General features: G+C 38.8%; 1 protein-coding gene across 21 annotated transcripts in view; it reads right to left on the bottom strand.

The window, feature by feature from the left end:
- The window catches only part of MACF1 (microtubule actin crosslinking factor 1), a 319261-nt gene that overhangs the window by 197745 nt on the left and 98329 nt on the right, over positions 1-23187 (bottom strand). For all 21 annotated transcript variants that reach the window (XM_057500029.1, XM_057500035.1, XM_057500030.1 and 18 more), the window contains exons 2-3: positions 11411-11472; positions 719-808 (exon numbers count right to left, since the gene is read on the bottom strand). In XM_057500029.1, coding sequence (XP_057356012.1) covers positions 719-808; positions 11411-11472 — 152 coding nt within the window. The remainder of the gene's footprint in view (positions 1-718; positions 809-11410; positions 11473-23187) is intronic.

Genomic DNA, 23187 nt, shown 5'->3' with positions numbered 1-23187 from the left:
AGAGCAAGTCTAAGAACTATCATCTGTCAAGCCATCAGACAGGATTTATCTTGAGATACTTTGGTGTTTTTCCAAGCAATGTTTAATACTTTTTAGTAGGAGGCAGGCACATTTAATTATCCAAGGAGCCCAAATGTACTGCATCCAGGGCTATGTTCAGACATCAGTATCAGCACTTCTCCAAACCTGTGAGACTCAGCAAATCACAGAAAAGACAAAGTTGGAAAAAATAACTCTAAATTCCCGGGCTTTTAAATGTGAACTTCAGGTCCTTAGCTGAACACAGAAAATAAAACAATTCATAATAGATGGGAAAATAGGAGAAGTCTTTATAGACTGAAAGTAAAACTCCAGGAAGAAAAAGACACCTTATTAAAAAATCTTTGAATGTGAATCCACTATTTCTGAAATACTAATATCTACAAATAAGGAACAAATAAGCAGAAAACATTTTGATATGAAAGGAGTGTAACTGAGATCTATTTCCATCAAGAAATGAGAATATGATACTTCAATTTAAATTAGATGAATCACATCATTTGTAAACTATAAGTCTGAGACAGAAATAAAGTCTAGCAATAAACACTTCTACTTCTTCCTTCTATGTAACAGAGTAGGCAGTGATGACCACCGCCCTAGAACTCAACAAGATGGCCCAATGTGTCATTAATAGGACCACCCTTGTGAAGTCATTCATTAGGAGAAGAGGGACGCTCACCAGTTTGATGCCAGAGAGGACCTCCAGCAGAGAGATCAGGTTGTGGCCATCCCGCAGATCTTCATAAAGGTCATTGATATGCTTGCGGACCTGTACATGAAAATCAAACAGCCTAATTTTTATCTGATCTTGGATTATTTTATTATCTATATAACAATCTCTGTTCAATAGTAAAATTCAGGAATTTTCAGGTTAAAGTATAATACATATGAAAAGTTAATACTTATCAGAAGTATATGTTTTTAAAATTAAAGCAGGTCTATTACACATTCTAGCCAACCCTGAACAATAGTCCAGAAAGTTTGGACAAGGAGGTGGGGAGTCTTAATTTTCCTGGAACATCTCAGGAATTTGCATGGACCTAAATGTGAAACGATGGTCAATGATGGACAGATGAGTCTAGCCAGAGTTAGAAAAGCCTTCCAAAGTCCCACAAAGGAAACTACAATGCTGGGCACTGAGTGTTTCACTGGGTAAACCTATTATTTAATATCCCTCTTACTAAATATTTCTAATGGTGAATTTGAGACTTATTTTCCTTCTGGGTGGGAAACATAATTCCAATTTTATACCTGAAACTATGGAAAAAATAGATCTCACTCTGGAAAATTGTTTATTGTCAAACACTGCTAAATGCTATATATGTTTATACACGTTGTCTATGCCTCACATTTATATGGTAGGTATTATTATTATTTTAACCTGAGGAAATGAGGCACACAGAAGTTAAGTAACCTGCCCAAGGTAACAAGTGAAAAACTGACCTCAGTTTGGTCTTTCTGATTTTAGTCTTTACCATTAACTACTATGCTTTATAATTAGCCATAATCTCATTTAATTTATTTAATCCAAACAATTGCCCTGTAAAGTTTATTTATTTATTTTCCCTATTCCATAGAAGCAACTGCAGAAACAGGGGCATTGGGAAGTTAAGGCCACCCAGAGCTTTAGGAAGGGGTAGGTCTCCTGGTTCATTCCAAGTCCTGTGAGAGCTTCACTGAGTGACACTCACACCATGGACTAGTGGAAATTACAAGGAAGAAGATTCAATTTCAACATAATTTTCTAGACAACAATGAAAAGGGCAACTTCCAGAAGTAGTGGATTTCTAGTCACTAGAATTTTTCAAGCAGAGACTGGGATATTTGGATTTCTATATTTGAGTATAAAACTGAACTATAGTCATTTCTAATTTTAACAGTTTAGCATTCAAAAATAGAATAAGCATCAGAAAAGATAAAAGTTGGAAATAATCTGGGAAGACTTCCCAGGAAGAGAAAGAATTTGAAGGACTAGAAAATGTTTTAATAGAAAGAAAGAAGATGAGAGAATCATATAAGACAAAGTACAGAAGTAGAAATATGCAGGTATGCATGTGTGTTGTGTGTGTGTGTGTGTGTGTGTGTGTGTGTGTGTGTGTAAAGAGATAAGAATGTGGTGAGTAGATTACCCAATAGGAGAAAATTGTTCATGACAAATTATGTAATATCCTTCAAATGCTGAAAGAATATTTCTTTCAATTTTTTTGTGCTACTCATACAATGTATTGGGTATAGACGAGATACACTTTTTAGTTTAATCTGCAATATTAACATTTTCACCATCATTTTAAATCTAAACAAAATAAAACATCTAGCTCAAACTTGTAGCATTTGTTGATTTCCATGGTGTAACTACTCCCATGTGACCAAATTTCAGCTACTGATATAATATCACTAAATGTGATGTTGGGAAGACGTGTACAGTAACATACCATTGTATAGTATTTCCACCACAGAGATATAATAGACATAATTAACCTTGAGCATAAATAATAATAATGTACTAAAATAATTATGAAATGATGTATTTATTACCTTTCTTTTAAATGATTTATTTAATTGTAAGTTTATATAATTTAATTTTTAATAACAACTATGCTTAGCAATCAGCTCACAAAATTTCCAAAAACTTAATATTGGCTCTCTTAAGCGCATGTGAGCTGGCTCCAGCATACCAGTGGCTCCAAGATTTCAAAGCCTCTCCCTCAAATGGGTCCAAGGTTTCAAGATTGGGGCTAGAACAAACATGGTGCACAACTAACAGAAATAAGCAGATCATGAAGGTTAGAAAGGAAGTGGATATAATAAATTCGATTTTAAGTATGTTCAATTTAAAATAGCAGCAAATAAGCTACAAATGGAAATATTCTTAAAGCAGCTGGAAATACCAGAATTCAATCTGTGTCAGCTGAAAACTTAAGTTTAGAAGTCATATGCAGAGAGGTGTTAGCTAAAAACATGGGAAATATTGGCCTTTCTGGGTTAGGGGCATGAAAGAAGAGCACAGGGCTGAAGATTAAGCCTGAGGGAATAGCTAAAATTAGAAGGCAGGAGATGGAAAAGCAATCAACAAAGGGTGGGGGGAAGGCAGATGAAAGATATAGGCAAGAAACCAAGAAAGTATAATCACCAGGGATGACCACCAGCATCAAATGCTATAGGACAAGGAGGATGAGGACTAAGAAAGGGTTTTTTAATTTTCCTACAAAAAAGAGTCGCTTTTGTGAGAATAATTTTCTAGAGAGTGGTGGAATGTAAATCGGATTAGAAATGAATGGTAGGTTTAAGAAAGTCAGAAAATATTAAATACTTGGTATAAGGGTTAAGAAGAGAATCGACAACAATGAGGGATTTATTTTTTATACCTAAGACATGAACATAGGGAATAAAAAGTGGGAGTGGGCATCAAATAATTATTTAAATAAATTATAGTAGGGTTGAAGACCAAGTGAGATCATATTATCAATAGGATATACTAAGTACCACAGAATACTGAAAATAAAAAGGCACTTCAAAATGTAAAGTTAATTTCACATCAAGGTCCAATATCTTCTTCTGAAAATTCCAATTATGTTTTACACCTCTGAATAGCAAAATTAAATCACCTTATAAGAAACTTAGATGAAAACTAGCTTATTATATTTCTCGGTCTTTGTCTGATTACAATAACCAAATAACTACGAAAACCAGCAAAGACATATAGACAGAAGTAATGGGGGAGGGGAGGGGAGTGAGTTCTTTTCCTGGAAGAATTTTTAGCAATGGAGGACAAAACAGTCTGTTCCTGAAGTACACTGGACACAGCTCTGCCTAGACAAGGTACAGAACTAGCTGACATTTACCAGTGCTTCTATATAAGTCAGAAAATTTTCAGATACAGAACTGGGATGTGGAGACAACTCAATTAACACTCCAAGATCACACACCTAGTAAATGGCCAGGTGGACCAGAAAGATCTACCCCATTCTAAAGTCTTTACCTCTTCTGCACATGCTAGGTTGCCTCTAAAGTTTTCTACAAATCTCGTATGAAAAAGTCCAATAACTAATACTGCTGTATGATATATGTGAAAGATGTTATGAGTTCTCATCACAAGGAAAACATTTTGTTTACTATTTGCTTTCTCTTTTTACTGTATCCATGCAATGCTAGATGCTAGCTAACATTATGGCAACAATAATTTCACAATATTCGCAAGTCAAATTATCATGCTGTATACCTTAAAACTTACACAGTGATGTATGTCAATTATATATAAATAAAACAGGAAAAAGAAAAGAAAAAGTCCACTAGACTAAGCATCAGAAGTTTTAGAGGCAGTCAAGTGAAGCCAGGAGTGCTCAAGAATCATCATTATATATGTTTCTTTCCAACAAATAATAAGCTATTCTGTCAACATATGAGTGAAAAACTTCAATGATCTTGCCTGTTTGCACTCCTTGTGAAAATGATTATCAAAATTAGTGGAAGTCTCCAAAGAATATATGCAAATGGCTAACAAATTCATGAAAAGATGCTCAACACATTGGCCATAGGGAAAATGTAAATCAAAACTAAGTAAGATACCACTTCACACCCACTTGGATAGTTATAACTTAAAAAGCAATAACTGTTGATGAGGATGTAGAGGAACTAGAACCCTAATACATTGCTCGTAGGAATGTAAAATGGTGTAGCTGCTTTGGAAAACAGTCTGACAGTTTCTCAAAAGGCTAAACACAAGTTACCATATGACACAGCAATTCTACTCCTAGGTATACACCCAAGAGAACTGAAACTCATTGTTCATAATAGCCAAAAGGTGAAAAAAACCCAAATGCCTATCATTTGATAAATGGATAAACAAAATGTACATCCATACAATGGAATATTATTCAGCAATAAATACTGATAAAAGCTAAGAGATATCACAGATAATTAGAAGGTCTAACTGGGGACATTTTGAGATACTTTATTCTGGATTTCAAGAACTTGAAGCATAGATACCTAGAAGGGAACAATAATTAAGAAATTATTTATAACATTTTTTCCAGAGACTATTGCCATGCTGATATTGTAGCATTTACTGTAAAGGAAGCAATCCTTCAAAAAAAAAAATATTGATACATGCTATAATGTGAATGAACATTGAGATTATACTAAGTGAAAGAAGTCAGTTACAAAGGAAAGGACCACATATTGCATGATCCCATTTATACAAGATATCTAGCATAGGGAAATGTACAGAGACAGAAAGCAGATTAGTATTTGCCTAGGGCTGGGGGAATGGCATGTGGGGGGATGGCAGGGGTAGTCAAGGGTGATGACTAAAGGTTACAAGGCTTATTTTTGGGGTGATGAAAATGTTCCAAAAATGGACTGTGGTGATGGTTTACACAACTCTGAATATACTAAAAGCCACTGAATTATATACTTTAAATGGGTGAACTGTATGATAATTAAATCTTTAAAAAGCTATTTTTTTTAAATTAATGAGTGACTTAATTTTGAGAGACCCTAACTCAGGACAATCCTCCCCAGTCCCTGTGCTTTAAGCCAAGGAAGCTCTACTCACCCACTTTTTAAAGACTGGCTTGAAGTTATGAAAAAATAAACAGACTTCCCCCAATTTCTGAGCACCTTTAGCAAAGAGAATAAATTGCACTTAAGTGCTTGGAATTAGAACCTGAGTCCAAAGAGACTTTAAAGATTACTTAATTCTAACACTCTTAGTTTGTTGATTAGAGAAGTGTTGCCAAGAGAAGTTAAGTAACTGTGGAAGATCATTCAGTTGAAGAGGGTCCCATCAATGTTTTCTGACTCTTAATTCAGTGCTGTTTCCCTTCACAAGGCTTCTATAATGCTTGAAGGGTAGAAATGACATATTATCAACATTATTAAATTATAAGAGGATCCCACAGAACCCAAGAATGGACTAACAGTTACCAAAGAGAAAGGGACTGGGGAGGATGAGTAGGAAGGGAGGGATAAGGGAGAAAAAGGGGCATCACGATTAGCATACATAATGTGGGGGTGGGAGGGCACGGGGAAGGTAGTATGGCACAGAGAAGACAAGTAATGATTCTATAGCATCTTACTACGCTGATGGACAGTGACTGTAATGGGGTATGTGGGGGGGGGCTTGATAATGGGGGGAGTCTAGTAACCATAATGTTGTTCAAGTAATTGTACATTAACGATATCAAAAAAAAATTATAAGGGGATTCCCACCCCCAAAAAAAGAATGGACTGCCCTATAGTATTCTTTGACATCTGCAGAAAACCTGGTCTAGAAAAGCTTCCCTCTAAGACTGTTCAAAGAAAACACAAGCAGCTCAATTTCCTTGCTCCAAAGTATGTTGAAGAGCAATAAACAGGTCAGAGGAGAAACTTTAAAGAGGAAAGTATGCTATTTGTTCTCAACTATGCTTACTAAAAAATATAGGGAAAGTGAAAGTAAGCCTGATAACCTGAGAAGGATTTCTGATTTCACATATTTCTAAACTGTAAGAGGGGAGAATTCCATATGGATCCAATGACCAAATTTATCTTCAAGAAAAAGCCTACTGCTAAAAAGCAGATTATAGTTGTCCTAGACTTTTCATTTTCAGAACTGTGCTTGAATGCAGGAAATAGGAATGGACCTGGGAAACCCTGTTGGAATGAGTAGAGAGAGCAGGGAGCACTGCACAGTGTGAGGCTCTCTGCAGATAAGAATTCTATCATCTGTTTTGAAAAGCCCTTACGATTGGAGGAATCTAACAGTGGTACCAGCCAAACCTGATTAACAAAGATTCTCTGAGGATGAAGATGATTTTAAAATCCACAAAGAGTTGCTTTACTTAATAGGCAGGCATTTATATAAACAGCTTAGAGAATACAAGTACACATGTAAAGCTCAACCTTTCAGTGGTGTATTTAGAGTGAAATCAAGCCCTGAAAACACAGGTGCAGGCAGAGATAGTCACAAGCCACCACCAGATGGTCACACTGCACAACAAACGCAGTGCTCCTCTCTGCTCCTGACCAGTACTACCTGCTCAGTCTCTCAAACTCCACTGCAAACCTCCTTTTGACCTCTCCCACAGACTGAATAAGCAAAGAGGTGTGAGAGTTCAGTCCACACAGTGTTTAGGGAGTAGTGAGTTGTCTGGAATCATTACCATTATATACCACCCTGTGCTCACCTAGAGAGCCTCAAACAGTGAAGTTAAGAACATTAGTAAAATCTGGAGTTTGAAAACTTCTGATGGTGTATCTGGAATTCTTAACTAAAATTTCAAGAAGGCCAGTGTCTTCTAGATTGCATACATGAATAAAAATAGGAAGAACTATTCTATCTCCTGGATTAAATACTGGCCTTTCCTTTCTACCTACTAACCTCTGAAGTCAGCAGGAACTAACCAGAGAAAGCATTTCTCCTCCACCTTAGGAGCACATACTCTCAGTTATGTCTCATCCTCTCATCCTTCTTAAAATTCTCTTTGGGGGATATAGTTCATCAGCTACCAGGACCTAGATATAGATAATTTAAATAAAACCTCGTTTAAAACTCTAGATTTTCATTTTTGACAGTTCTAGCATATGAGAAGAACTCTTGGATTTGAAGGTTTGCATTCTAAATTAGATGACTCATATATTTCAAATTTTTACATCTCTTAACAAATCTCTTTTAAGACTGGACCTCTTAACTAAAAGAGGAATTAATTTCCTTATTCCACAACAAATTGTTTCCTACACAGATATTTGGGAATTCAAAAGATCTGAGGTCAATGAAATCTAGAACTTTAGAAGCTTGTTTTGACCCTATTCAGTCTATGTGCCAATGGCAACACTAATGGGTGTATCTGGGTGAATCTGGGGATGCTTGAGTTACAAAAGACAAATCTCAATCCCTAATTCTCAGCCCACAGTTCAAGGAATTCCAGCATGGAGCAATGATTCCGATCAGCAGTGAATCTCTTTCTGAAATATTTCAAGATGAAAAAATGCTGTTGGATAAGGATGGGGGCCTGAGAAGAGATGAAAAATAGCCAGAGATCTAAGCAGAGCTCTGGCTGGCCTCCAGTTCCTGACAATGTGATGCTGTGTTCTTCTAGTTTCTCCCTTCCTGGGCCTCCTGTCATCACATGGCACAGATGCAGAGGCCCAACAGTCAACCTCAGCTGCAATTAAACAGCAGAGAGCCAGAGCATTTGTATTCAACTACAAAGTTTAGGGGCACAAGCTTGAGGCAGGACAAATTCAGTTCTTGCAATTGTTAGAGATGACGTATGAGAGCAGAATAAGTTGGGAGCATATTTAACAGTAACAAGTAATTTTGGTCAGAACACTTGTGAATGATCCTTAGCTCCATCATCACAAGCTGTGTGATCTTGGGAAAGTCACTTCATCCGTTTTAATTCCCACTTCCTTAGCTGTGAAAATTGAGAGGATAAATACCTTTATCTCCATCAGGGTTATGGCAAGGATCAAGTCAGGATAAGCTATAAAACACTACTGAAATATCACTGACGCAAGGCAATAAATACTGGGTGTTTCACATGTCCCTGGTGCAATACTTGGTAGTTCTAAGTAGTACAACAATCCTAGCCCTCAATGAGCACTCCAACAAAGGGGGCCAGTGTGTGAACACACAAGACAACTCGTCACAGTGGTGTGGAATAGAGACAGAGTTGCAATTAATGTAGTTTGAGGAATGAAGGTCAGAGTCTCAGTTAGGTGATACTGGATCTGGGCCGTACAGGATAAGTGGGTGACAGCCAGGCAGTGGAGGCTGGGACGTGCATCCTAGAGAGAGAAATGAATAAGCAAAGAGGTGTGAAAGTACACAGTGTTTAGGGAGCTCATGTGGCTACAACACAGGCTACACAGGGGAGAATACTTGGAAATGAACTTGAACAGACAGGTTGTAAAAAGTTCTGTATCATGAAAGAGTTCTGTGTCTTTGAACTAGAAGCAACTGGTACACACTGAAGGAATTAGAGAATAGCAATTTTTTCTTATTTCTTTCTTCTCCGTCGTAACACACACAAAAAATAAGACACAGTATCTGCCTCCAAGGTACAATGTAGCAGAAAGATATAGAATGTATATAAATGCTACATATAAGTGCTATAACAGAAGTACAGAGGAAGTACAAGTGAGGGCACAGAGAAAGGGGTTGTCAATTCCATAAGGGAAATTCAGGAAAATATTTATCGAGGTGTTAAATTGATATCACCCAGGCAGAACAGAGTTGGCAACAATATTCCACACAGAGGAAGCAGCACGAACAAAAATATGTAGAGTCATAAAATAGCATGGCACATAGTTCAGCAAGAGCTTAAGGTAGGAGAGGAATTTGACACTGGAAAGGTAGGCAGAAGCCAGGGCCAGTAGAGCAGAGGTTAAGTGCACAGGTTCTAGACTTTAGTTTGCCTGAATTCTAAAATTTGAGTTTTACCTCTTTCTAGTGATGTGACCTTGAACAAGTTACTTTACCTAAGAGTCATCTTCCTCACTGATAAAATGGAAATAGTAATAGAATCTACAGTATAATGTCACTGAGGATTAAATGGGATAATCCATGTAAAGGACTTAATTAAAATGTCTGATTTACAGTATGCACTCAAAAAACTATTTTATTATTTATAGTTATTTAAAATAACTATAGTATTTCATTATCATTGTTATTATAGAAAACTTTGACAGGAAACTATTATAGTGGTCAAGCCGAAAGATGAAGAGACCCCGGGCTAGAGCAGAGTTAGAAGGGTGGAGTAGAGAAGTCAGATGCAAGCATCCTTCTGAGTTGGAAGTGATTGACTGGAGTGGTGACAAGGGAGGGATGATGAGAAGGGCTGAATTTAGTATGATCCTAGATTCTTAACTTAAACAGCTAGGTACATGAGTAATAAAAATGGGATGCGCTGAGTATAGGATATGTTTGGGTAACATGCAGATGAACATATCAAGTACACTGTGAGATATACAGGTCTTTGGCTTGGAAAAGAATGCAGGAAAATTACCTCCTTTTCCATAGTTTGAAAATTGTGCCCATCTGCAGTCTGCATTAAACAAGTAGCCCTAAGGAGATGTGTGACTTATGTAACACGTCTCCCTGGCCATGGTTTACTGAGCTACAGATGTCTTCAGATGTGTGTATGTCTTCAGAATCATGTAGCCACAGTGGTTTAACATCACCATCTGAGAGACAATCACCATGGTTCACATACAAGCAATGGGAGAAATGCAGAGAAATGAATGTAGGAGACAAACAGAAATAAATAAAATGAAGGAATATAAGGTCTCATAAAAAGAGAAAGAGACTAGCGGCCACAGAATGTCTTGTTTTCATAAAGCCCAGACATATCCAGACATCAGAATCAGTGAAATCACCCTGAGTCCTTTTCTACTTGTGCTTCCTTGCATGCCATGCAACCCAACGGTCCCTGTGACTGTCATCGATGAGACTGACAAACAGCAGTAGAGAAAACAAAATAAGAAAATGGCCAAAGGTAGGACTCTGGAGAACATCAACATGGAGGAGTCTGACAAGGAAGAAAAGCCAGCGAAAAAGGCAGGAAAAAGGCATTAGTAGAGGGAAGAGGTAATTCAGAGAAAAGCAGTGCTAGAAACCAACCTATGAGAGGTCTCAAGGAGTAGTAAACTAGTCAGCAGTTATCAAATGCTGTGGGGAAATCAAAGAGGAACACAAATTGGCAATTAAGAGGTCCTGGTAAACTTTCCCAGAGTTGTTATTAGTATAACTCAACATTATTTTAATTATTTGAGTATTATACTCAAAAACTTTGTTTTCAAATCTTGACTGTCACATCAGTCATACTGTGAATCCTTAAGTGGGTCTTTAGCATGCCTCTGCCTTGGTTTCTCCTCTACTTAAAAATAGTAAATCTCCCCTCAATCCCAGTCATTCTGGAAGTATTTTGCATCATAAACTGCATGGCGGTTATACATGAATACACACATGCAAAAATTCATAAAAGAATTGTGCACTTCATGAGAGAGAGAGAAAGAAAGAAATTCCCTCTGCCCCATCCTTACACAGTAATCAGATTAAAAAATTACAAATGAAGACAGGGGCTTATAAAGTAATTTGTAAAGCTAGGAACAAAGTGTTCTTTGAACCCCAGGGATCACCCGGTGGTATCCTGAACCTCAGCCCCCTGAGGTAATGGCATGTATTACTGTCCTCTCCAAGAACCTGCTCAGTAAAAGTTTCCACACTGTTATGACTATGCTAGTAACTTAAAAAAAAAAGTCACATGTGTGACTCAAGCACACGGCAAGCAATCTGAACTCTCAAAGAGAAGGGCCTGATGGATCCAGATTACGAGCAGGCAGAGGTGCCAGGATCCAGATTATGAGCAGCAGCTTGAAGGACACCTACCTTCATCAGGTGCTTGTTGACCCACTTGGTGAACGTCTTCTTCTGAACGCGGTCCCGTTCATCTGTAAAGGAAACATGGAAGGCACTGGCTTAGTGCTACCCAGGCAACAAGTTCCCATATCCCTGCCTTGCCCACACCCCAGTTTCTCTGTGGACCGTGGAACCGGTTTCCACGGCACTGTGAGACCATGTCTTGTCGGGAAGGTTTGGCCTGTCTGAACTTCCTCTTCTGTCCTGACCATGTTGTCACTTTACAGGACAGACAGAACTGTGTGCCTCAAAGATGTCATAGCAGACTCCACAGCACCATAATTCTCTGGGGAGCAAAGCAGTTCCCTGCTTCCCCTACAGCAACCTCCAAAAACACCAAAGCAATGAACACTGAGCACAGATGGGGTGCAGTGGCCCTGACATTCGGGACACTCACGTTGCAGTGGTGAGCGCTCACTCGTCACACACCCGTCTGCCCAGTCACTGCTCTACTCCCTCCCTTCCCCACCCCGGGGCTTCCCTGATTCCAGTTTTTCCAGCAGTCACTACCAACCACCCAACCTCCCAAAACTCCCAGTTTATCGCAGGCACATCACCCCTACCCCTTCCTTCTCCTAAGGCTAAAAGCCATTTATTTGTAAGCAAACTCTCCTCCATTCATAATTTTGTTCACCTCTTTATCAGAAACAGGACTACTGTCAATACTGTTCCAGAAACCCCATCCTGAGGAGGACCCACTTTCTCCCACAACTGCCAATTCCCCAGAGGTGCTTCATCAGCCCCGCTCCTTTTCTATTTACTGAAGTCTATGACATCCTCACTGTCTCACTGTCATCAACGATTCCCTACATCTGTCAAAGCTACCTTAACCCTCCCTGACTACTTGATTCACGTTTACTGCCTCCACACAGACCCTCTGGCATCATCCTCAAATCACTTCAACATATATGGTGAGTGTGCATCTGAGACTGCTTGACTCCACCGGCTTTTGTCTCCAATTCACTGCCAGCCACCACACTGCCACTTGTGGGCCTCATTCCTTCTCCACACGTACCTACTTAGCAGCCATCTTTATCAATCTCTCATACCTGGTAATCACTCTCAACCTGCATCACTGCATGCTTAGTTTATCCTACTTATCAAGAGCATCTAAGATTACCGCAGTCTATGCTAGACAATATGGTTAAGCTATTCAAAGCTGCCGTCACTAACACCCGAGGAACTCTCACATGCCTAACCTTCTACTACTACGCTCACTGTGACAATCTGCAAACCTGAAAACCAACGTGGCTTGACTCTTCCTTTTTTTCCCCAAGTCAGAGAACGCTTTGGAAGAAGGTGGCAGAATTACATAAACCTGGTTCACACAAACTTCAGTTAGGTTTTCTCTATTTCCTAGTTACTGTCTTCTTACTGATTCCCCAGTAAAAGCTACATAGGTACTATTCCAAACGTTAATGCTCTCACTACACTTACAGGTGAATGCAGAGCCTCTTATTTTTCTGAGGTTATAGCCATATAATGAATGCTCCCTCGTTTCTGCCTCTTGTCTGTCCTTCACAACAGCTTTCTTTTCAGCCTTGCATCCATTCCTGCTCTGCAAGGAACCATGATGTCTTCCTCCTGTAGACCCCAAACCTTAGGAACTAGAATGGGCCTCAGACATTATCCAGTCTAAATCTCTGCTGATACACAAATCCCTTCAACAACAAAGAATCACATATTCAGGGTTGAAAGGTCTGTCCAAACCTTACATACCTCTACAATATTCTTGACACTTAAAAATAGAGAATTCACTACTTCATAAGGTTCACATGCCAATTTTTTTAGTTCCATAAAATGGCATAATCTTCTTTCTTATAAATTCTACCTATTGGCTATTATTTGGAACTTTTTAAGTGTTATCTATCTTTCACTTAATAGAGTCCTGCTCTATTTGAAGCTAGCATTTTTATTGGATTTGACTGCTGTCATTCCAACATACTTTGATCTTTTTAGATACTGATTCAGTTTTCCAACATCATCACCATCCTTTTCAGCTTGTGTTATCTGCAGACTGAAACAGAATCAGCTAACAACTGCAGTCTCACCTAAATCACTGACACTTCACTCATACTATTTGTTTTCTCTTCCTCTCTACCTCTCCAAATGCTATTTACACTTTAAAATCCAGCTCATTCATTCACTTGTCTATTCTTTGAATACATCTTTATTAATAGCATAGTTGCTTGGAAGAGCCTGCATTTGGCTTTGGCAACAGAGATATCAAAGTCACATTCCCTAGCTGTAAAAGAGATGGCAGCCTAGCAGAGAAGAGAAGTAACTTCGACAGTTTGGTATGTGCTGTAACAGAGGTAAACGCAGAGTGCCTAAGATCACAAGAGAAATGGTTACGCCTACCTGAGTAGGGGAAGAAAACATAGAAGGTTAGTGAGACTTTCCAGATGAGTGACTCTAACTGTGACAAAGTGAAGTTAGCCAGAAGGAGGAGGAAAGGAACAAACCTACTACATGAAATTTCATCTAGTGCAAATCCATGGAGACAAGAAGGAACGTTCAGGGAACTAACTGCACAGAATTCAGGATGGTTGAAAGACAGGATGTGTATTAGGTAATGGTGAGACTTAAAACTGGATAGGATGGCCTTTTGTGACAAGCTAAGGAGTCCAAACTTTATTAGCAAGAAACTGGTAAAGGGAAGGTAAAAGGCAGCTTTGAAAGATTTTAAATAGGAAATTACATGATCAGATTTGCGTTTAACGAAAATTACTCTGGCAGTCTTTCCTGACAACTCCAATTCTCAATAGTCTCTTTGTCCTCAAATTTCTATGGTACTTACAATGTTGATCACTCAATCAGCACTTACGTAATTATATAGAGTTCTGAACTTTTAATACACTTATTCTCCCATCACCAGTGATATCATTAACTCCTTAAAGGAAAGAGATCATGCCTTACTTTCTTGTATCTCCCACAGCTCCTAACAGCTAAAGCTCTACATAATATGACCTAAAACAAAAGACTTCTCTTGATTGACCAATATATTATTAGAAGACTGGCTAAAGAAATACACAGAATGAAATCAGAGGTGAGTTTCCCACAACACAACAGTGAAATATGTAAAACCTCCCAGGCCCCAGTAAGTATTACCTGTGTGCTGGGACATGCAGACATAACGGGAAAAACAAATTTAAGGTGAACTAAAAATTCTGTCCACCACATTTTCACCAGTATCAAACCCACTCTCCTTTACTGTATTTATTACCTTCATAACAGAACAGTCTGTTATAGTTTACAAAACTCTCACTTTGAAGACACAAATTTTCTTATTTTTCTTTCTAGAATTTCTTTTATTACAAAAGTTATATGTGTTGCTGTAACAGGTTAAATACATAAATGAATAAGGAAGAAGATTAATGGATTTCTTTATTTATTTATTTATTTTGGTATCATTAATCTACAATTACATGAAGAACATTATGTTTACTAGGCTCCTCCCTTCACCAAGTCCCACCCAACAAACCCCATTACAGTCACTGTCCATTGGCGTAGTAAGATGCTGTAGAATCACTACTTGTCTTCTCTGTATTGTATGGCCCTTCCCGTGCCCCCGCCCCACATTATACATGCTAATCGTAATGCTCCCTTTCTTTTTCCCCACCCTTATCCCTCCCTTCCCACTCATCCTCCCCAGCCCCTTTCTCTTTGGTAACTGTTAGTCCATTCTTGAGTTCTGTGATTCTGCTGCTGTTTTGTTCCTTCAGTTTTTCTTTGTTCTTATACTCCACATATGAGTGAAATCATTTGGTACTTGTCTTTCTCTGCCTGGCTTATTTCACTGAGCATAATACCCTCTAGCTCCATGCATGTTGTTGCAAATGGTAGGATTTGTTTTCTTCTTATGACTGAATAATATTCCATTGTGTATATGTACCATATCTTCTTTAATTGGATTTCTTTTTAAGCTGATCAATATTTTAAAGAAAAAGTAGAATTCATGTGATTTCTTTTTTGTCCATTACCTTATTTATTTTAGACCTGAAGATGCAACTAGCACAATCAAGTCTTCTTAGTTTGACCAACCATAAGGTGTTCTGCTCACCTACCAAGTCCTTCCATGAGGATGTTGCACTAGGGACACTTGATGTTCTCCTATCAGTCATGCTTCCAATAGCCAGAAAAACTGACTTTCAATTCAGGAGAAGAGGTCCAAGTACTTATTCTGAATATAATTACTAAGGGCAACATGATTACAAGCCCTTCCCAAGAGCAGCTAGCTTGCTAAAAGCTGAGCCAAAGTTCCTCAGAAAAAGGTTTTATAGAGAACAACTCTATCCCAAAGCTGGAGGATTCTTTTTTAGGACCCTGTGTTGCAGACCCATCAATTACATGAAAGTTCTTTCCTGATTAAGCATCAGGACAAAAGGATACTACAGCACCCTGAGTTTAAGATCTTATTATTTTAGCAAGGAAATTCATTAGGGAAAACAACATTAAAGAGCAACATTAACTATTACACAAACCTTCAGAAGGCTTCAAACAGCTCAGAATTTCAAACTTTTTAATTAGTTTGAGGTTTGGCACCCTACACATAAATTTCTACTTTAATTCCAGGTGCAAAAAAAAGATCTTTCTACCTAATACTGGGGTAGAATTTTCAGAGGGTACCCTTATGCGAGAGGAAACAGTCAATCAGAGAAAAGGCAATATTCTTTTTGATGCTTCTTATGAACTCAGCCCCACCAAAGGCTATGAATTGGCAATGCAGAATCCAGTTGCTCAATGGGAAATTCTTAGACTGAATGTATTGAGGCACCAATTAATCACATGGGGGTTACTTAATTAGAAGGATTTAATACTTCTTTCTAACATTATTAAGACCGTACAGGCCACTGAGCCTAATTTTATTTTAGTTTCACTGGCAGAAATGTCAGAAATGTCCCTCCCCATAGTTGGGCAAATGCTTTTACCTAAAATCTGGATCCCACCCCTTCCCTTCTCCTTATGAAGCCTGTATATCTTTAACTTCTCTCTTTAACTTCTCTCTCTCTCCTTTCCCCTTGGCTTCCTGATCAAGTATGTGACAGTACTGTCTCCACTTCCTCACCAACTCCCCCATGTGACCTGCCTTCCAGCCCCAGAAATTCAGTGAAGCTGCTCTCCCTGCGATCACTTAATTGCCAACCCAGATGAGACCGCTGATCATTCCTTCAGTTTTAAACCCTCTTGAATCTGAGACTGCATTCCACCATGGTTCTCCTCCTTCCTTTTTGGCGGTTACTTCTCCTCTGCTCACTCCTTAAGTGTTTACATATCCTTAGCCTTCTTTCCTTTTCATTCTGTATTATGAGTTCTTAAGATATCCACAGATCCATGGGTCCACAGATGGCTTTGAAGAGGGGGAGTGTCATGTGGCCCTGAGTAATTATATTCAGAATAAGTACTTGGACTTCTCCCTCCTAAATTGAAAGTCAGGGTTTTTAGCTAGTGGAACCAAATCTATAACTAATTAAAAAGTTTTAAAGTCAGAGCTGTTTGGAGCATTCTGAAAGCCTGTGTAATAGTTAATGTTGTTGTTTGGCTTCCTTAATGAATTTCCTTGTTAAATTATTAATTTAAAACTGCAAAATGTTTGGTGTTATGTATATTGTGGGAGGAAAAAAATCTATAGCTTTTCCAAAAAAGAGTTAAAAAGGGCTGTTCTCTACATTCTCCCAGAATGACTTGATCTACTCCCATGGTTTCGACTGTAACCTCTACACTGATCATTTCCAAACCCATACCTTCAGCTCAGGCCTTTATCCTAAATACCACTCTTATGTCTGATTGCCTCCTAAGAAATTTCATTCTCATCTCGAACTCCACTTGTCTAAAACTGTACTCTTCCTTTCTCTCTTCTGCTAAGAGGTTTCCCTGCTAGTTCCCTATTAGGGACTGAATGTGTGCACCCCCCACCCCAACTTATATGTTGAGATTCTAACCCCCAGTGTAATAGTATTAGGAGGTGAGGCCTTTGGGAGATAATGAAGTCATGCCTCATAAAAGGCATGCCTTTTAAAAGGACCCCACGGTGAAGGCAGTATAGCACAGAGAAGACAAGCAATGACTCTATAGCATCTTACTACACTGATGGACAGTGACTGTAATGGGGTATGGGATCTTGATAATGGCAGGAATCTAGTAACGACATTGTTGCCCATGTGACTGCATATTAGTGATACCATAAAAAAAAAAGGACCCCACAGCTCTCATAACTCCCCTTCTACGATGTGCGGGTACAGTGAGTAACCAGATGTCTGAACCAGGAAGAGGCCCCTCACTAGACACCAAATATGCAGCTGCCTTGATCCTGGACTTCCAGCCTCCAGAACTGTGAGAAATAAATTGTTGTTTAAGCCACCCAGTCTGTGGTCTTATTACAGCAGCCCAAACTAAGACACCATCCTTCTAAATGTGCCAGTAGTCTTTCTGACAAATCTGATCTTATTACTGTGCACCTTAAAATCCCTCAGGACTCCTTATCCACCTAGTAATGTTAGTAGTTAACATTTATCGAGCACCTACTTGTGCGCTAAGCACCTACATATGTTGTTTCTAAAGCTCAACAACCCTGGAAAATAGGAATTATTTTACTGGAAAGATAAAGCCCAGAAAGATTAAGTAACTTGTCTGAGATCATAAGGTAGGCATTGAAGTCAAATCTGTTCCCAGCTCCACTGGATTCCAAAGCTAAATGCCTCCATTCACGACCATATCCAAACTTCCTAGTTTGGGATCTAAGATCCACTGTGATGTGATTCTGCCCGCCCCTCATCCCGCTTCATCTTTTCATGAAAACTCTATCTTCCGGATCTAGAGTGTATTATGCTCAGTGAAATAAGGCAGGAAGAGAAAGAGAAATACTGTATGATTTCACTTATTTGTGTTATATAAAAACAAAGCAAAACAGAAGGAGGAAAACAGCAGCAGACTCACAGACAATGAAAAGTGACTAGTGGTTACCAAGGGAGGGGTTGGGATGGGATGGCGGGGCAAAGAGGGAAATAAAGGGGCACAATAATTCACAATCACAGAGTAAGTAGGTCACGGGGACGGTAGGACAGCATGGAGAAAATAATCAATGATTCTGTAACATCTTTTTACATTCACAGATAGTAATGGCACTAGAGGGGGTGAGGATTTAAACATGGGTAACTGTTGAACCACTGTGTTGTGCATTTGAAACCAACTTAACATTGTATATCAATGAAAAAAACACTTCAATTTAAAAAAATTTCTATCTTCCAGCTTTGCTGAACATTCTTGCCCAAATGCAATCTTGCCCTTGTACTTACTGTTGCTCTGAGTGGCATATAGCTTCCCCCTTCTCTGATTACTTATTCTTCAGCATTGAATTCAACTATCATCTCCTGGAGGAGGTGGTAGTTTTCCCATCACTTACACTAGTTTAGGTGATCTTCCTCTTGTGCTTATTGCAAGGTATCATAGTTTACTTGTCTATCTGTCCTACTCTACTAGGAGCAATGAGAGTAGACCTAGGATCAGAATGAAAGCCTTCATCTGAGATGCAGTTCTCTGTTCTAATCCAATATAGCCTCCAACGCAGTCCCAGTGCCTTATGAGTCATTAAAAAAGCAAATGAGCGAAGGGCCACAGAAACGTCACCAATGTTTCAAGAAGACCAGGAAGCACCTGGAAATCTATGAGATACCTGAGCTGACAGAAGGGAAGTCGAGAGTCAGGATAGGCCAGTTCCTTGATCTCATGAAGTTTACAATCTAATGGCAGAAGTTTACAATCTAATACCAAATACAAGTTGTACAAAATCATGGTAATAATCACGGAGTAGTTAATTCTGGCAGAGGGGCAGAAGAGTTTGTGGAAGGCATGGTATTTAATGGTGTTTAACCTTGGATGACAAGTAGGATTTTCACAGCCCAAAAAGGAGTTAAGGAATTCCAAACTGAAGAAAAAGCATTTGCAGTGATTTGGAGACATTTAGGTACACAGGATGTGTTTTAGGGAATGGTATGGTATAGCTATGCACAGCATACATTGGGCAATGTAATGAGAAAGGAAGCTGCCAAGGTCACCTAAGGTCAAATCACCCCAGAAAGTGAGAGTGAGCAGTATGTACTTAAAATCAGTAGATAAAAGGATACCACTGAAATTTCCTGAAACAGAGAGTGTTTTGGAAAGATTATTCTGGCACTGGGCTATAGCAGAGAGATACTAAGGGGAAGACGAACCAGTGAGAGGTCTACTGTGACAGACCAAGACAGAAATCAAGAGCTTGAATTAGGGCAAAGGTAGCAGGAATGTGGAGAGGACAGGCAGACTCACATGACAACACAGAGGCAGAAACAACAGCCCTTAACTACGTGGTAAGGAAAGGGAAAGTTCAAGATAATTTTAATGTTTCTAGTCAGACCTACTGGAGGTAGTGGTATCTTGAGATAAAGAAAATAGAAGGAGGCAAAGATTGGGTGAGGGTAGGTTGGGTAAAATAGAAGAAAACTAATAAGGTATTAGCAGGACCTTCCTGCAGTTGGAACCTTAGGTCTAAAGTTCTGAGGAGCTGTCAGAATTGAGGATACAGATTTGAAGTTAACAGCTGATAGCTGAGGCTGTGGCAAGTAGGTCAGACAGCCTATTTCAGCAAATCTTCCTAATTCACCACTTTGCCTCTATCACCCCTCAATTAAAAATCCCTTAGGGGCTCCCAAAAGACCAGAAGATCAAGTCCAAGTCCTGGTTTCCATAGACCACTATAACCCTTTGAAATTCTATTTCAGTTTTTATTCACTATGTCCTAGGTGGTCAGGGGAGATTGGGATAAGATATGGCCTCTGACCTAAAGCAATTCACAATCTATCTACCCTTCCAACTTTATCTTCATACTCTCTCCTGCATGACTGCATGATGCAACTACATCCATTCTCATCTGCTGCTTCCAAACATACTTTTGCACATTCTTGCTTTGATTCACATTCCCCCACACTGGAATACCTACCCTCCTCTTCTTGGCTTATCTACTTCAGCGCCTCCTTACAAGATCCAGCTGAAGTCCCACTAGTCCCTTTATACCTTTCTGGCTAAGCCAGCCACCCCTGGATGCCTGTAGATGCCTGTATTTATTCAATTTACTTGGCATGAGCATATACAACCTATTGTTAGATATCTCTATATGGAAATCCTATTTTCACTCCAAACTTTAGCTCTTTGGAGTCAAGAACCAAGTTTTAAATTTCCTTAAATATCCAACAATTAGGACAATAGCAGGTACTCAAGAATACTCATTCATTCAGCAAATATATACTGAAAGCCCACCATGTGCCAAGGTTATATCTACAAGGACACTTCAAGATGGTATTTTCAAAGTCCGACTAAGATATATTCTCAAATGATAATTAAAAGACTGCTTTTCAGCAGGGAGCAGAGATTTCCATTTGGTTGTCCCTTCTATAGTTACAGCATTTCTAAATTCTTCTTGCCACATCTAGATCCAGGAGTCTATGCACCACTTAATGTAAGCTCAAAGAAAATGGGCTGAATTAAGAGATCAAGCAATTAAGATGTGCTTACCAATAATGTATAATGGCACCAGCATTATAAATGATTCCTGTCCTCAGAAGTATATAAGTCAACTTTGGGAGAAAACCTGACCTAGACATTTATTCTGTTAACTGTGTGACAGGTATGGTTCAAGGCCTGTCTCATTTAGGATTTGACTTAGTCCTCACAACTTTATCAACTACACATTATTTATTTTCATTTTTGTAGTTCAATTTGAGGCTCAGAAAGGCTTTAATAATTTGCCCAAGTCACACAGTAAGTAGAACTGAGATTCAAATCGAGTCTGTCATAGACTTTTAAGCACCACAGTAGAGTGTGGTGCTTAAATGAAGGGAAGAAGAGAGGGGCAAACTGTAACTGCAATTTGTTTTCATGAAAGGCATCTTATCACTAAGGTGAAGATGCAGAATGTCCCAGGAAGGATTCAGACTTGGGAATTTAGGGAAGAGATAACTCTAGAAACTTCAATGCAAAATCAGAATTTTACATTATTTCTTAGAAAACCTGAACTTTATTAATGATAATTCTTTGCACTATTGGGAATCAGCAAGTACAGAACAGAAGTTGGGTAAAGAAATAAGCATGGTGGCAAAAGAAAAGAGCCACAGAGATGGAGGGAGAGCCAAACAAGGGGAAGAGGGCAAAAAAGCTCAATAGTTTCTGGAGTATAATTGGAATATCACATTCAGAAAAATTAAATACATCACAGATACAAAGAGACAGAGAAGTTTAAGAATCCTCAAAAAATCATCTTAAAGATGAAGAAATTGAAGTCCAGAGAGATTTAAGAACTTAGGTAAGGTCATAGAGGGGTAGAATCAAGTCTATAACATGGACTTGTTGGCCTCTGGTCTATGGTTCTTATCTTATAGGACACACATCTCCCCTCTCTGAGCCTGAGTTTTATCTACCAAGTGAGGAGTTTAGACTAGGTCAGTGGTTCCCAAATACCAATCTGTGAACCAGTCGTATCAAAATTACCTGGGGAGCTTGCATTGGGCCAAGTGCTTGAATATTATAAACTCATAATGGCTGAGTTGGGTCTATTTTAATCCCCTTTTTACAAATGGGGAAACCATGGCATAGAAAGGTTAAGCAGTTTTCCCCAGTTCATATAGCTATTAAGTGGTAGAGCAGGAACCCCATGCAGTTGGTGCCAAAATCCATTTTTTTAAAAAAACTACTAGGCTACACTGACGCCAAGGGATTAAACAGGGTAGGATAAGCTGGGAAAATTATGTTTTTGCCCCGAAACTTTCAATAAAGATGCTAGACTTCAGTATATTTCTCTGTTTATTACAGAAGAAGGGCCCCTTTGTCTCTACTTTCAGACACAGAAGATTCTTTGCTCTACATCTCAGGGAAGAAATCTCAGTGATACTGGAAAGATAAAAAGCTAGACTACATTGCAATGACTGACTAAAATTGCCCCTTCTTGTGCTCCAAACATTATTATCGCAACAAGTTCACTTCTCAGAAAGCACTTAAATATTTTGGCAGTACTGACCTAGCAGTCAGAAGACAGGATCAGAACCCTAGCTCTGCTAACTCCCTCCTGAGGGTTCTTCTGAGGTCCCCTCTCAATCTAACAACAGGTGATTGCAATTTCAATAAAAATCTGCCTTATCTGGGTGACAATTTTGTTCTGCTTTAGAGATTTGGCATATACAATCAAAAGATATTAGATTATCAATCCAGTAGTTCCCAAATTTAGTTTCTAGAAAATAGAAAATGTTCTGAAATAAATTAGAAAACCTAACATAAAGTTGTCAACCTTTTATATTTCTAAGCAAGGATGTCTAAAAACAAACTACCATCTAACAATTCTTTCACAAAATAAAGGTCATTTTAACATCGAAACAATAGGAAGGGCAATTTCAGAATAAAGTCCTTTAAGTTTAGCTTTATGAAAGGCACACTACATTTTCCTTATCTTTTTCACTTTACCACGAATTGATGAGTTGATGCTCTCATTTCAGCACTAGTTTGTATACCCTACAGTTTGGAAGCCAAGGAAAGGGCCTTAAATGCTAGGCCACTTGCTCAAGCTCACAGAACATTATTTAAGTTAACTCCTCTCCTTTATCAAGAGAGATCTAAGTCATAGTCAACATGACTCTCCTAGCCTCCAATTCCTTAGGGCCTGTCCTCAGACCATCTTCAGGTCTCTTTCCCTCCTCATAGCTGATGGAAGGGAGTAAGTGTGAGAG

Source organism: Manis pentadactyla, chromosome 4, assembly GCF_030020395.1.
Source record: "Manis pentadactyla isolate mManPen7 chromosome 4, mManPen7.hap1, whole genome shotgun sequence".
NCBI classification, from domain to species: domain Eukaryota; kingdom Metazoa; phylum Chordata; class Mammalia; order Pholidota; family Manidae; genus Manis; species Manis pentadactyla.
The sequence above is the reverse complement of the archived record's forward strand: the minus strand, read 5'-3'. Positions and strand labels throughout refer to the sequence as shown.